This window comes from Benincasa hispida, chromosome 1 (genome assembly GCF_027475165.1).
Source record: "Benincasa hispida cultivar pf3 chromosome 1, pf3_genome.v1.1, whole genome shotgun sequence".
In the NCBI taxonomy this organism is placed as follows: domain Eukaryota; kingdom Viridiplantae; phylum Streptophyta; class Magnoliopsida; order Cucurbitales; family Cucurbitaceae; genus Benincasa; species Benincasa hispida.
The window spans coordinates 51127067-51143741 of NC_143478.1; the positions used below are offsets into that span (position 1 = coordinate 51127067).

A 16675-nucleotide genomic window follows, 5' to 3' on the forward strand; every position below is an offset into this window, starting at 1 on the left:
ACCAAACTTACTTAATGTAAAGTCAAATGGACCCAAGATTATCATGATTTAATAAACAATTAAATAGCTTAGATATACTAAATCATGGCTACTATTACAACGATGGAAGATTATGATGTGTTTGTTTAACATTTGAAATATATATATTTTAAAAAAAAGTCATTTAAAAAATAAAATAAAATTACATTTTTATCCTTAAATTTTGAGTTTAGTTTTTATTTAGTCATTGGATTTCAAAATGTTACACATTTAGTTCTTAAGTTTTGAATTTAATTTCAATTTAGTCCATATGTTTCAAAATGTTACAATTTTACCCTTAACATTTGAGTTTTGCTTCAATTTGATCCCTAAGCTTCAAGATTTACATTTTTAACCTCGATTTTTCACTAAATACTCACTTTCCTTATTTAGAGTTAATTTATATTAATAAATTAAAAATAGTTAAAATAATTATAATTAATTAAGTTTCACTACTTTCTATCACTTTTAAAATTAAATACAAAATTTTACTTCATATTATTTTTAATTAATTAATTGAAATTATTTAATAAAAAATTGAAGTTAAAAATGTAAAATCTTGAAATCCAATGACTAAAATTGAAAAAAACTCAAACTTAGAATTAAATGTATAACATTTTAAAACTTCGGGACCAAATAAAAATTAGAGTCGAAACTTAGGGACTAATAAGATATTATTCCCAAAATAATTTGAGTGTTTGCCATTTGGCAATCACTCAAAATAATTGTTTTTTTTATAAAAAAAAAATCAGTTTGTAAAATAAGTTGGTTGGAGGAAAACATTTGAAATGAATGTTTATAACAAGTTTTTGAGTGCTTAATGGTTAATCTTTGTGATTTTCATAGCATATGAAAATTACCAAAATACTCTCACAGTATTACTCTCCCTCACTTCCATCATGGTTTCTGACAACTTGCCACCCATTGTTGGCCACCTCCGACTACCAATTTTGGTGACAACTATCATTTGGATCTAACACCATTGCCTAACTTCGAAAATTATCATCGTTGATGACCACCTCTCGCAACTACGGACAACAACCATCTCGATGACCAAATTCGACAACCCAACTCTAGCGACCACCAACTTCGCTCGACTAACTCCAACGATGACCACCTCCTACAACAACCAATATTGTCAACAACCTATGACCACATCTCTGTCGACCAATTTTAATGATCAACTTAGACAATCATATGCTCTAACAAATCTAGTGAAAGTGTTTTAAAAGTTAAATTTGAACTTCCTTTCAAAAAAATATAAATTTGAACTCATTACACCATAGTGTTTAATAATATTATTTTTATAGTAATTTGACAGTAATAAAAACACTTTAAGTAATTACCAATCAAATAAGCTAATGTATAAAAATATTTAGGTAAAAATATAACCAAACATATAAATGTTTTTATAAAAAAATGTAGAAATGAATATGACATTTTGAAACTTTTTTTTTCCTAGATAATCAAAACATCAACCATAACATCATAAATCTATTTATTCTATTCTTCGGTATGTTAATTTAGATGGATGATATTATAAATAATATCACATATGTCACTCGATCGTAATGTTAATTTTCATTTACTAGAGAGAGAAAAAAGAGAAGAAAAAACTCTAGGGTTTTTTTTTTTTTTTTTTTTTTTAGAGTTTGGGCTTGTGATGGGCCCTTGAAAATTGCTTCAAATGGACAATCACAATTCCTTGGAAGCCCATTAGGCCGATCATCGTCTTCTTCAATCAGCCTCGGGAACCAACAATGGAAGCAGGTTAGCATTTGCATTCGAAACACCAGTGACCAACCGGCGTGCGGAAGCTCGTATTGAACTCAATTGAAGGCTGAAGGATTCAAATACATGGCTTTAACGAATTTCATCTTGACGGTGGCCGGAGTTAGCGCCGTGGTTCTTCTTTTGAGGAGCGATGTGAAGCAATCGGCTTCAATCTTCAGGCGCAACGTCAAGCACATCCGCCAGTGGCTTGAAGAAGAATCTGCCTCTGCCTCCAAGTAATTCCTCTTTCTTCTCAGTTCTCTTTCTTGTTTTGTTCGTTTTTTTTTCTTTCTTTTAAAGTTCATGTGTATTAGTGCTATTGGAAATGAATCGGTAGACCGTAGCAATTGATTCTAGTTGGAATCGATTATTTGCCTTAGGAATTTAGTGCGCGGGCCATGGGAGTATTCATGTCTGGATTTGTATAATTTCTCAGTTTGGGATTGCAATTGCGTTATACTGCTGGGTGTATTGTTGGTTAACCAAAATTAAACCTGTATCGAACTCACTTTGGGTATAGCCATGTGGATGTTTGTATAAATCTGAATTTTCTGGGATTAAAGTGTAAAGGAAGAGAATCACTATGGTGGAAGATGTTTTGGTTGTTCAGCGAGTGGCCAATAAAAATAAAATATTTGGGGCATGCTGTAGTGGAATCTAAGAGAGAGGCCATTTGGAGACCCATCCAAGATTAAAAGATATTTGGGGAAATTAGAGACCAACTTCAATTCACTGACTTTTTCACATTTACGATTTCATGTTTTATATATTTATTTCCCGCATGCTTAATAAAGTATCTGGTAGAATAGACAAATGACAAATATACAAGACAGTTTTTGGGGATGGAAAGAATGAAGGAAAAATTAAATCATTTGGTGAGGTGAGATATAGCATTTCATCTGTGGTGTTGAGGGGGAGTTGGAAATGTTATTATGAAATGAAGTTCTCCTGGCTAAAGGTCTTTCTAGAGGTCGAGGATTTGTAGCATTAAATAAAGGAGAAATTGGTTTCAATTGGATGAGGGCACAAAAATGAAGAAAAATAGTTGCTGGCAGAAAGAACATCTCCACGCTTAGACTTGTGGCCTAACAATTATTAGTGGGAAATGATACGAGGTTTTCCTTTTGTGACGATAGATGGGAGAGAATCAGCTACTAAGGTGTATGTTTTGGAGTATTTCAAATGTGGCAGCGCTGGCAGATAAGATCCATTCACTGTGAAGGATTTTTGGATGAGAAGTAAATTCCACGAAAATTTCTATGAGATGATACTTTTCCAAAGAAGCGAGTATGATGGCGTTGCTAGAAAAGACCTAGGAACAAAGAGGATATTTATGTATGATTCTATAATCATCTGGATATTCCTCAACTAGTCACGTTTCAGAAAATTAACAGAGAAAGAGGGGGTTTTAAAGAGAAATCCAATAAGGTTGGTTTAAAATAGAGAGAGCCCACAGAAGATTAAAGTTTCCTTTATGGACTTTGCGATTTTGAAGCCACGAACACCACCAATTAGGAATTACAGAAAAGATGTCCTGATAGAGCATTTCTCCTTCCCCCAAACTGGTGTGCGCTTTGTAGAGCCAAGGAGGAGAACCAACCTCATGTTTTGTTTCACTCTGATAAGCTCCACGTCTTGGAGCATAGACTTGGGATTTACAAATATTCAATAGGTATTTCTTAATTTGTTAAAGGTCTTGAGTAGATGCTGTGGGTAGTCAATTTAAAGAGGCACATGAAGATTTCTCTGCTCAAGTTAATTATATTGATGCTGTGGTAGTTATGGTTGGATTTTGAATTCCCTTATTAGTTTGAATTTTGTTCATTGTTGAAGTGATTTTTAGTTATGGAATTGTTTCGTGTTTTACTTGATGTTTTATCTATTATTTACTTTTCTCTCTCCTCTATGGAGTTCTGTATCTATTGAACATTAGTCTCTTCATTTCATCAATGAAAAAGTTTGTCTCTTGTTCAAAAAAAGAAAAAATATGGTTGGAAAGTTGCTATCAAGTTTTCAATAATGAGGAGAGGAATAGGGAGAGTATAAGCATTTCATGAATAGGAGTAAAGCTCTGGGTCCTGGTAAGGGGTGATACAGATGTTTCTTTGAGGGGAGGGTTGATAGTCAAATTGATCAATAGGGATGTTAAGGCCATGAGCCTTCACAGATGGTTAGAAATGGAAAGAATATGTATATATAAATATCATATTTCCCTTGGTAAAGGTTGTTTAAGTGGAGATCATGAAAGATGGAGAATATCATAGCAATATGGATAATGAAGGAAATGTTTCATTTTCTGAGTAAATATATAGTTGAAAAATGAAGGTTACAGTTCCTTAATTTAGTGGCACCTTTTTGCATTTCGATGATTTCCTTCCCGTCGGTTCTCTTCTTGTAAATTAATTACGTCTTTTAGAATACTAAGAAAAGCTGCTTTTGGTCTTGGAAGGTTAAAGAACTGATAGAGGAAGGGACTTGATTGATTGATTGACTGGATAGGTCTATCATCGTTCTAATATTATTATTTTATAGTAATTTTCCTCTTCATAGTTGTTAGGAGATATGCTTTTTTTCTATAATGCACGGACACCTCATATATGGCTAGTGTCAGTGTTGGACACGGATACGTCCAGAAATGCTCCGGACACGTGTCTGGCATGCGAAAATCCGTGTCCCTTATTATTTTTAATTTTGGACACGTGATGGACATGCACGGACATGTCAATGGCACATACTCCCAAAAAAGCCAAAAATCTATGAAATCAACAACAACGTTTGGAGAGAGGTGGTTGTTGGTTGGCGTTTACAACATTGATCCAGCTGAGCGGCAGCGAAGGGAGAGAGATCGGCGTCTTTGACAGCAGCGATGAAGGGAGAGAAGAATCGAGGAGGAAGGGGGAGAGCAAAATCGGGGAAGAAGGGCTAGGGTTTTTACTCTTAAATGGGGTTTTGGGCTTTATTAATTCCTTTCAATTGTGGGTCTCTTTTAAATGGGTTCTTGGCCTTTTTTTCTTTTAAATTCTCCTTTCTTCTTCTTTATTATCTTTAAAAAACATTATTGTTAACAATTAATAAAAAAAATTAAAGTATTTTAGGTTTGATCTTATATAGTGTCTGTGTCCTACATTTTCAAAAATTGGCGTGTCGCCGTGTTGGTGTCGTGTCGTTTCTGTGTCACATGTCCGTGTCCGTGTCCATGTCTGTGCTTCTTAGCTTCTCTTGAATCTCGATCAAGTCAAGTGTACAAGGGGATGCCAAATCGATTCCTGGAATATGCTTTTGGTGTAGACTTATTTGTTATGTTGGAGTTCGTGTTCAGTCCGTTGCTAGACCCCAATTTATTTCATGTCTCATATGACAATACAAGTAAAGGACATGAGAATAAAGTAATAGTGAAACTCCAAAGCTAAAGCCTAAATGGAAATGTAATTTTTACTGTATCAGTTTATCGCTATTTGATGAAAATTACAAGCTACCTAGACTTTCAAGAGTTTTGGGAATCATCCTTTCGTAGTACTCACTCAAGTCACTTCCATCTAAGTTTAACTAGTTGGCTGTCCTCGCCCCTCTCAGTTGTCCTTTCTATTGTCTGTGTTATTATAAAATGTCCTACTAGTCCCTATTCCCTACTCGCAACTAACTTTCACTTAAAAAGTTAAAAGTTCTCAGCCTTCTTTCTTGGGAGTACTTTACGGACTGGGAAGTTGGACTCCTATTGGCATACTTCCCGAGCCTCTAGCTTCTAGCATCTCATTTCTGTTTCCTTGCTTTTTAATTAATTATTATTATTATTATTATTATTTTATGGTATTAGATCCAATAGCATAATATTAGCAAGTTTAATGCAGTGTAGTTATGTTTGGGCGGAAGAATGTTAAAACCCATTCGAGTTGGTGGGTGAAGAATATGATAGATACATAAATAAAAAGTAATAGAAGAAGAAATATCAAGCTTGTGGGTTATGGCAATTTTCATAGAACCTGTGTCTTTAAGATGTCCATTTTTCTTCTTCTTCTTCCCAGAAAAAAAAAATGTGAATGCAACAGTCTGGTGCTCCTTTTGTAGGCCATACTTTTGTAATGTAAATACGATTGTGCTGTTGTTCTTTCAGGACTGTGGAGAAAGCAACCAAGGAGCTGGAAGCCAAGACTTCTCAGAAAGACATTCCCAAAGATGACAAGCACTAATGTCAATATTGGTCATTTAGCAATGTAAACCTGTTATTGAATCAATCTCTCCCCACCCAGCCAAATTTTGTTGTCCACTTCACTACAAAAAGTCTCTGTTACTTTTCAGTGTTCCTTTTCATCCCAGTTTAGTATCTGATCCCTTCGGCCAAGATGAAAAATAACATGATTTCTCGTTACATAGAAACCCTAGTCTGTTAAATAAGATATCTCTACATCCTTACGTTTTTATATGATTGAGTTAAATGGCTTGCCTAATACCTATGTCTTTCTGTTATTCTTGACTTGTAAGACAACTCAAGATCTGCACTGAAAGGGAGATCTGTTCTCATTTACACGGCGGATTGTAGTTAGTTATTAAAACTAATTTATTCAGTGGCCTATAATAATTAGAGGTGCTGGACTGCCACCCCCCCCAGTGCAAGGATAATTGCTGTCTCACTTTATAGCATTTAGGTTGACTTCATTTTGATTATAATTATGTCTGCCTTGTGGAGAGATTGTTTCCTGTCAAAAATCAGTGTTTAGAAATTGTGCAAATTTATTTCCCTACTGAATTCCATATTTGGTATCATTATTTGAGGTCAGCCTCAGCCATGTATTGATACAGTCCCTCTTTGTTGCATTATGTTCTGTATATATCAGGTTACAAAGATTTCTGATGTTTTCATACATCACATGTAATAGAATAAAGTAAAAGTAGATATCATTTTGATATTTGAGATTTTATAAATGATTCTCTTTTATCCTTCCAGTAATTTTGGTCTCTATGGATAGAACTGTTCGGCTGGTTGATGGGAATGTTGACTGGATATTTATTTATTGGCTAGGGCTGTGTCTGTGCCTTACCATATATGGTTTATTTTAGTGCCACGATTGGATTGAAAAGAAATATTTGTTTCTTTATTATTGTAGGAGCTTAGGGTAGGGGCCCATTTTCCCTATTCTTATCTCTCTCTCTTTCCTTTTTTCCATTAAAAGGGATTTACTTTTGGATAAATACTCCCAACCTACCAAATTCCTCATGTTGTCATCTCCCAAATAATGACTCCCCTGAATAGCCACATACTTCTCTTGCATTACATGCTTCCTGTATTTTCAAGTGGAAAATACATACTTTAATTTGATAAATTTTTATTTAGATTTGAACATTTTTAACTTTTTTTAAAAGAAGACAATTATATAGTATTTATTCTAGTGTATTATACTTGTAGATTATCATAGTAAAGAACTTTAGAGAATTGATATCAATTTGTCATTATAATAATTTTTTTAAATATTGGATGGTCATTATTGGAAAAGTATAATAAATGGAAGATTTCACTTTAGATTTCTATGGAAAACAAACTGAGCTATGTATTATACAATTTAAATAGAGTTTATTTTATATGTAAATGAAAAACATAAACATAAGTAATTGCATATAAAAAATAAAGGGCAAAAAAAAAAAAAAAAAAGAGGACAAAAATGTCCTCAACATAAAAATCTAAAAAAATCATATTTGAAGAGGACATCTGGGACATTCTAGTATACGCGAGCACGTTACATACCGTAAAGAAAATGAGGTAATCCACATGTCCATCTCATAGGAATCGAACAAATCTAAGGAAGTTCACTCTCGTTCTTTGGACCAGCTTCTGACTGAATAAAAAAGGATTAGTCACTTTTTCACAAACACTAGAAAAGGTTACAATAGAAAGTCCCTCGTCCATTGAAGAACCTCCAAGACAAGGGTGCAACAATCAACCATGCACTCTCAATATTCATACTGATCAATGGATCTCCACGTCTTGTGCTGTGTAGACTACTCTATTGAGAGAACCAAGGTTTGAAGAATTCCCACAAAAAACAAGGGACCTACTTCTCATCCTAGGAGTATTTCAAGAAATCTATTAATTTGAAATGACCAAGACAACAATTTAATGAATGATCCCTTGGTACTATACAACGAACAAAACAAATGAAGGGACAGAAATATTTTGAGGTCAAAGTAGTTTCAAACATTTATTTTTAAATACTTTCTATAAAAGGGGATTGTTGGTTTTACTTCTAGCATGTGCTGCTACTAATGTTGCTTAAGTACTGAGCTAACTTCTCCTAAGAGGAAGAAGGGGGTAACTAATCAGCAGTTCTTCATGCAATACTTGATAACTTTGTCAGTAGAATGATGAAATATTTTGAGAAATTCAAGCATTAAAATGGGATACTTTGAGACAACAGACTAATAAGTAAAACCAGTTATGAAGTCTCATAGACTAGACTAGATTAAAGTAACATTTATCTCAAAATATAAAAATCCAGCATCAAAACTCAACATGATCAAGGATGTGTAAGAACACAGGAACTTGCAAAGAAAACATGATCCAAGAAACAAGTCTAGAAGCCAAACAGAAAAACAATCATCACCAGGATCCCTCGCCGTTTGTTACCAAAATGGCACGAAGATATTGTAACGTGCTAACAATGCGGAGAGACTCCTAGTGTAAATGATAATGTCAAAGCAGTTATGGAAACTCAAAATAAACCAGCAAAATACATTCGCTGTCTACAATCACAGAACACAGATGTTCAAATTCAAAAGAAGTCTTTGACTAAAGCCACAAAAAAACAAACAAGTTCACTGAAGCAAACTACTCCCAATAAATGGGAAACTTGTGTGGAGCCTCCCTTCGGAACAAGCCATCAGATTCTTCCTCCATTTCAAGAACTGACTCACTATGAAGGTTAGTTTTGCAAACAGGCTTGTCCTTGGAGCCAAAGGAGCCAGAGAAATCACTTGGACTGCTGAAATCCAGCTCAGTCTCGTGAGTTTGGATTGGAACACTCAGATGGGACTGAACCAAAGTGCTCAAGCCAGCATCTGGATGAGCTTGCACCTGGTGCGATGACAGAAGATAGAGAGCACAACCTGAATCCTCGAGTGAAGTATCAGTGGGCACTGGTTTCTGGTTGCCCATCTCACTCCCCTGAGAGATTACATCAGGAAGTTGCTGATTGAAAGACAACTGAGAAGAAACCATTTGCTTGCCTTGCCTTGTGCCATTTTTGTGCAGGAAAAAAGGCAACTGTTTGTTGTCTCCTCTTCCATAACTGAAGTAAGCAGAGGAATTTGGTGGAACCATTGAAGATTTCTCTTCACCTTCAGTTCTTACAGGCCATAAACTCCTACCAAGTTCATCAGGCACATGATGAATCTGTTGATCACTGAACTGCAGCACAATTGGACCTATGGATTTGAGGAGGATAACCCAATTTTACAACCACAACAACAAGCATGAACCATTTCTTTTTTCTTTTCCTTTTTCCCCCTCCAAACAACCACATCCATCAACACATTTTTCTACGGTATATTGCAAAACAAAATCACCACTAACCTTTACAATTTGACAGAAAATCCGTTGAACTCATAAACAATGATTCAGGCTGAGGCTTCCTCCTACGCCGATTATGCCCATCAAGCCGCTTCCTACAGCTCCTCTTCACCTCATCAAACTCACCAAGCGAATGGAATCTACAATACTTTTACTCAAGAACAATCAAGAAACCATACATTTCGAGGCAAAATCCCAACAAAACAAACAAAACCCATCAATTGTTTTTTGTTGTTTTTACCTGCTACACTGTTGACAGAATCGCTTCTCCTCTCCTCTTACCAACACAACAGGGGTTTTGGAGTGGGAATCGCAGACCCTATGGCGTCGATGATAATCCTTGCAATTGGTGAGGTCAGTGTCACAACCATCAACCAAACACGTCTGGTTTTGGCTTCCATGGAGTAAACGAATCCTTTTAGAGGATCCATGAGAGGAAGAACTTTCTTGGCTCGAACCCTTGTTGGAGCCAATCGAGTCAGAGAAACTTGAGGGTGGGTTCTGTTTGTTTTCTGGGAAAATGGGTTCCCCAGAAAATTTTCCCCAACCCCAATCCATAAACAAGACTTGCTGGATTTGTGGCTTCTTCTTCTGATTCTTCTTCTTCTTTTTCTCTCCAATTGAACATGCCCAAGTCTTCAAATGGGTCTTTTCACCTTTTAAATTAAATTTAAAAAAAAAAACAAAAAACAAAAAACAAAAACAAAAACAAAACAAAAAAGAAAATACAGTCAAGGATAGAGAATGATTGGATGTTATAAGAGAGACAGGACACTGGTTTGGGTGTGTAGTACTAGTACTAGAAGATGGAAAAATTGATGGAAAGCTTAAGGAATTAGGAATATGAAATCCCAAGACCCAAAGCATTTTTTCATTTCCCTATTCCCTCTTTGATTAAAGAGTAAACAAAAGAAACAAACCCAAATGAATTTTGAGCCCTCAAGGGAGTAGTTTTGTTTTCTCATCTCTTTCTCTAAATTGAAGAGAGAGAAAGTGGGAGAGAGAGTGAATTAATAGTGGAAAGCTTTGTGAAGTTCCCATTTTGCCACAACATGACAAACACAAACTTCCAAGAAAATGGGTTTAGAATTTGATTTTAGAAAGCTACCATCTTTACCATTCCCTTCACATCAATGCCCAAGTTGGTTGCAATATTAATAATGACTAATGAAGAGAGAGAAATAGGGGAAAACACAAAAGAAAATTGGCTCATGGTCATGACAGCATTAACAATTTAAAGGTAAAAGTATCCTTGAGCAAAGAGAAAAACAGAATGACAATATAAGACACTGAAATTAGTTGGTCTTCTCATCTATCTTTTGATAATCTTTCTTCCACTTTAGGAAATACTTTAAAAATAAATTATGTTTTAGTTCTTAATTTTTCAGCATTCTCTAGTGCCATAAATTTAGTGTTTGTATCCTAACATTTGTAACAATTTAATTAAGTATAAAAACTAAATGGTTATAAGTCAATGTATTCTTGAGGTTGTTTCTGTTTTTCTTTTTTTTTTTTTAATTTGGTAAGCACCCAACTTTCCAATTCTGTGTCTAACAATTTTTTATTACTAGCCAACATGAACATAGTTTGACATATAGAAACTATTTGGAGCGTGGAGTTAAGATTTGATGTCTGAAGTTTATATGTCTGTAAAGTTCATATATCTATAGAGTTTATATATCTATATTTGGAGTGCAAAGTTGAGTTCATATGTGTAGGGTATTTGGTGTAGTATTTTGAACTCTAAATAATCTGATTTATGATGACTATTTTTGTTTTGAATCTTTTTATTTAATATTTCTACTGATCTTTCTGTTGAATAAAATATGGATCACAATTTTTGTTCTTTTAATTTTTAAAGTTTTTCTTTCTTTCTTTCTTTAATTTTTGGGTAATAAACAACCATTAACCCACTACATTTCTTATTTGAATATAGTTAAATAAAATGGGAAATCAAAGAGAAGTCAAAACTTTTTATTCCTAATTTTTCTCCATGAATTTCATCATTTTTTATTTTTTCCGTTGTTGCTCAGTATTTTTACTCTATCATGAACCATTTTAATTGAATCTCCTTCATCATCTTAGCAGCCAATGGAATGTCACAATGTTCGCTATTTCTTGACATAATTGTTCCAAAAAAATCTCTATTTTATGTGTTTTTTTTTTGTGTTACTTATTATTCAACTACATACATACTTTTCTAAATATTATTAACACTCATTTGATATGTTAATTCAATTAGATAAAAATATATTTTACAAATTTCTATGTATCAATATTGCAGTTAATATAGAAAAATATTATTAATTATATAAACAACAATTCTACAGTATACTTTAACAGTATCAATCTTATAATAGTTGAAAGTAGTTGTCAAAGTTGATTATCGAATATGACTTTCGCTTGAGTTTATAATTGGAGGTGGTTGTCGAAGTCTAAAGTTTGTCTCATAAAGGTGCTATTGGAGTTAGTCGTCAAAGTTTATCGTCGAAGGTAGTTTTCGGAGCCTAGAATTGGTCGTTGGAGGTGGTTGCCGGAACTTAGAATTGGTCGTCGAAGTTTTCATCGAAGGTGGTTGTCGGAGTCGGGAGTTTGTTCCCTGAGTGTGGCAATGATAAGCCAACAGTGGCCAATGGGTAGAGCCATTAAAAAAAAGAGTAGTAAGTTAAGGTGAGTTGGTAAAATATAGCAACTCAATCCCCCAACATTTAAAGTTGGTGGGCCAAATATTGAGTTGGCATATTATACCAACTCAACTCATGTTGGTGAGCCAAATACCTCATAACATTTCTACATCATCTAAGAAGCCATCTCTTCCAAATATTTTCTCTCACATGTATTAAATATTCTAAAAAATAAATAAATTTGAAATACAACTTTTTTTTTCATAGTTTGGAGTATGTTCAAGTTTTAGGCATTATAGTTTTGAATGTTGAATTTGAGTACTTCTGTTTTCAATAAATCTTAAATTTAGTTCCTCTAAATTAATTTTTGTTGAAATTTGTTAAATGAATAATAATTTTTAAATAAAAAAATAATATAAGTGAATATGTTTACAAAACTTATATAAAAATGCTTATAGATAATAAATTTTTTTGAAAAATATCAACAATAAACTAGTAAAAGAATTTAAATTTAAGATTTGTTGATAATACATAAATTAAAATTGGACGTTTGAAAACACATGGATTAAAATTAAATACGTCTCAAATATAAGGATAAAAATGATATTTTAAAAATACCTCCTCTTAACTTCATTAATTTAGAACATACTTATAATAAGCTTGCCACGTAAAAATTTCGTGACTACTAACTTTAGTGAATATATAAAGTATATATTACATTTACAAATAATAATAATAATCATAATAAATATATAAATTTAAAAAAACACACAAAGAAAAGGAAGAAAAGAGGAAAAAAAAAAAGGGTTCTCAAGAGAATGGATTATTATATTCAAGAGATGCTTATGCCTGAAAAAGAAATGATGCTTATTCCCATGTTTGGGAAGTTCCTTCGGCATCAGTTTTCTAAATCTATGTGAATTATATAAACACAAATATTTTAAATGATAAAACTTTTGAAAAATATTTTTAAATATAATAAAATGTCATAGTCGATATTTATCAATATCTTTCAATATTTATTAGTGATAGATGATAGTAGTATATCAATATTGACGATATTTTTATTTATTTGTAGATAGTTTTATTCTTTTTTTCATATATTTAAAAGAAATCCATTTATATAAATGTCCAACAAAGTTAACTATATCCAGTTCTCAATTTTCTTTTTCACTCTGACTATAATTTTTTTTTTTTAAAAAAAACCATTTTAATTCATAAAACTTGTGTAGAATTATATCAAATTTCACCCTAAATTTCTATCTTAAAAGAATTACCATTTCTACCTTTCGTTTAAATTATGGTAATCCAGCCCTAATTGTAAAAAAAAAATAAAAAATTGTAAACATTTTTCAAGAATTCACGAATTATAATAGAACCAAGCTTTACATGAAATTAAGTTGGATCAATTTACAAAATCGAGCATAGGTCAGACCTATGTCTACTTGGCTACATTTTTTCAAAAATATTTTTGGCTCTTATACCATTTTGTATATATATATATATATAATATTGCTATTCTTTTTAGAAATTATGTGACGCATTAAAAAAATAATGTCCATTCATAGCAACTTGAGTAACACGATTATAAGGACATAATAAAATAATAAAACTTCTCTTGGATTTTGATTTATTGGTTTGATTGATTTGCCCATATTTCAAGCATAAGTTGTTATTTTATTGGAGAGTTGATACTTTTTTTTTTCTTCAAAAAGTCGACGGTTAAATTTCAATCTTGTAGTAATTTGAATTAAACTCACTTAAGTCTAGACTTTAAAAGGTGAGTTTAAAGTTACTTTTGAGTTCAAAATTTTATTAAAAGTTTAGTTAGTTAATCAAAATAAAATTTAAAAGTTATAAAACAATAAAAAGCAGAGTACTTTTTAAAGTTATTTTTTTGAATAGTAAACAAGTAGAGAAAAAAAAAGCTTTTTTATTTATATTTTTTTTATTTACAATATGCAGTGTGAGAGAGAATTGAAACACAAATTTCAAGGTCGATAGTATAGATCTTTTTATATAAACTTGTAATGTGTATGCCTAGATGAGGATAAATGTTGTGATGAGTTACGACATTTGAGAATTGACTAGGAACGATTGAATAAGTGAAAGCTAGTGTCCCTCGATAAAATAATGCAAGCTTATGATCTATGATTGTAATTAAGGCATGAGCTATGGTAATGTTGTCATGAAATAAAAATATTGTTTTATATCAGAAAGTAGATTTCATATATATGTAGTTTTTTGTACACAAAATAGGAGAATATGAAGGTTTGAATAGTGGACTAGTGCATACTTTGCTCATTAGGATTGACAAAAGAAATAATAAATTTTAAAAATTCATTTCGAAAAATAACAAAAATGTTTCAAAATTAGGAAAATATTGAACTTTATTTTTTATGATTTAATTACTAATTAAAGGATAAAAATACCCATGCACACCAAAAGCTCATTAATCAAAATTTATAATTCAAAACATGACTATCAAGATTCTATTAACTATTAATCAAAATTTGAATATTTTCAGATCTTGAACTTGAACTCACTTCTCCACCAAATTGTGCATAGTAAAATATAAACAAATACCTTGTATTCAAAATATATTAGTCCTTTGAGACTAAGCCACATAAATATACTATAATCTCCATAAACTTAATTTTCAAAAAACAAAAGCAGAAAACATAATAATTATCAAACAGGACCTTAGTTTTACACTAGACTTCTACTTTGATTGAAATAAGCAATGACACTCAAAGGAACAGTCAAAACAAACTTCTTAAGACTTCCACTCTTCAAATATACTATCATCTTTTCACTCTCCAAGCTTTTCATCCTCATCTAGAGAGTATACATTATAATTCTAAAAATTAAGGATGTTCGTGAGTTAGGTTTGATTAAGTTGAAACACTTTTTAGATATAATCCAATTGTTCGAATTGTAAATTTATTCAACCGAAATAATCTTATTAAATTATGAACTCAACCCAACCCAACCACGAAATGTATGGGTTGGGTTGGTTCTAGTTGTTTGAGTCATTTATTTAAAATTTTATTTTAAAAATAAATAAAATGTTAATATATAAAAATTTATTGTAAATAGGTTAAAAACCACTTTTAGTCTCTAAACTTTTGTATAAGTAACAATTTAGTCCCTGAACTTTAGTTTGTAATGATTTAGTCTCTATACTTTCGATTTTGTAACAATTTAGTCATTGAACATTACTATGTAACAATCTAGTCCTTTAACTTTAAAATTTGTAACGATTTTTAGTCCCTATTATAAAATTTAATGTTAAGGTTTAATGAGATTTCATGCATAAATAAACCGTTAAACTAATTAGAAACTCAATATTTTTACAAAATACGGAGTTTACAACATAAAGTTTTAAAAATTGACATCTAATTTAGATTAATTTTTTTACATTAGGGACTAAATTGTTACAATTTCAAAAGTATATGAACTAAATTCTTACATGTATATGAACTAAATTCTTACAACTAAAGTTATGAGACTAAATTGTTACAAAATTGAAAATACAGGGATTAAATCATTGGAAACAAAAAGTTCAAGAACGAAATTGTTACTTTCATGAAAGTTCAGGGACCAAAAGTATTTTTGAACTTTAATAATAAGATTAAGAAATCGATCTTAATTTATATTATAATCTTTTTTTTTACCGAGTGCTATAAATTATTTTTTAGAGTTGTTAAAGAACAAATTATCTAAAAAAAATTATAAATAAATATTTGTATACATAATTGTATTATAAGTTCATATTGGTTCGGTTGAGTTGGGTTATTTTAGTGGACCCATGAATCAATCAAATCCATAAAATTTTGGACTGACAAAAGAAATAACAAATTTTAAAGTTTCCTGACAGAATGGTAAAAATGTTTAAAAATTATAAAAATAGCAAAATGAATTTATATAATAGAAAATACTAATTTAAATGACAAGACTACCCTAAAACAAACAAAAAAAAATTAAGTACAAACGAGAATGCAAAGATACACCGCTTAAAAAACAACTCGAATACTACAAATACACTCTACCTAAACATTCTAGAACCATAAATACATAGTATCTAAACAATTCAAAAGTAAAAATTTAAAATCATCCAGTATGATCTTTAACACTTTCAGCTGTCTATAGAATGTGTGTATGATGTCCACAACGATGGATTTCCTTCAAGGTGAGAAAGACCAAAGTTGATAGTACTAGTGAAGTTATTATTGGCAAGTGAATGTTTGAAGAAATTGCAACTTCAGAACGACGTGACTATTGGAAATATGATTGCGTTTGATACCAAATTAGTTGTAGGGAGTTTCATCGTCTTCATTCCATGTAACAATTTTTCTCATAGGATCTTGAAAGTCAACTTTAAACACTATCAATCCCAGAATGACATTGTTGAAAATGGTGTTCAAAGTAGAAACAAAAGCAGGAAACATGTGTGAGAGCAAAAAAGATCAGCAACCTAGCAAGGGTGGTCGCCAAAAGCTAGCCAAGATGATGAAATAAAAGAAAGGTTGCTGAGATTGATAATGAGAAAAAAAGATTTTGGGGCGACTAAATGAAGAAGATGAAGGATGTGAGATTTAGGATTTTTTAATCTTATTTTAATAATAATAATGATGATCATGATAATATTAATAACAATATTAATAATAATATTAAAAATAAATTGAACAATATATATATA

At 31.7% G+C, this 16675-nt stretch overlaps 2 protein-coding genes across 2 annotated transcripts; one reads left to right on the forward strand and one right to left on the reverse strand.

Annotated features, from left to right (window-relative positions):
* The first annotated feature begins 1642 nt into the window (after positions 1 to 1642).
* LOC120086491 (uncharacterized) lies at positions 1643 to 6236 on the forward strand. Its single transcript, XM_039043206.2, has 2 exons — positions 1643 to 2027; positions 5903 to 6236. Exons 1-2 carry the CDS (start codon positions 1876 to 1878, stop codon positions 5976 to 5978), a joined length of 228 nt encoding a protein of 75 aa, XP_038899134.1. The 5' UTR covers positions 1643 to 1875; the 3' UTR covers positions 5979 to 6236.
* Positions 6237 to 8323: 2087 nt separating this feature from the next.
* LOC120070162 (uncharacterized) lies at positions 8324 to 10473 on the reverse strand. The gene is made up of 3 exons (XM_039022016.2): positions 9591 to 10473; positions 9353 to 9489; positions 8324 to 9204 (listed from the first exon to the last, which is right to left on the reverse strand). The coding sequence occupies exons 1-3, from the start codon at positions 10214 to 10216 to the stop codon at positions 8609 to 8611; spliced, it is 1359 nt and encodes a 452-aa protein (XP_038877944.1). The 5' UTR covers positions 10217 to 10473; the 3' UTR covers positions 8324 to 8608.
* Between the last annotated feature and the right edge of the window lie 6202 nt (positions 10474 to 16675).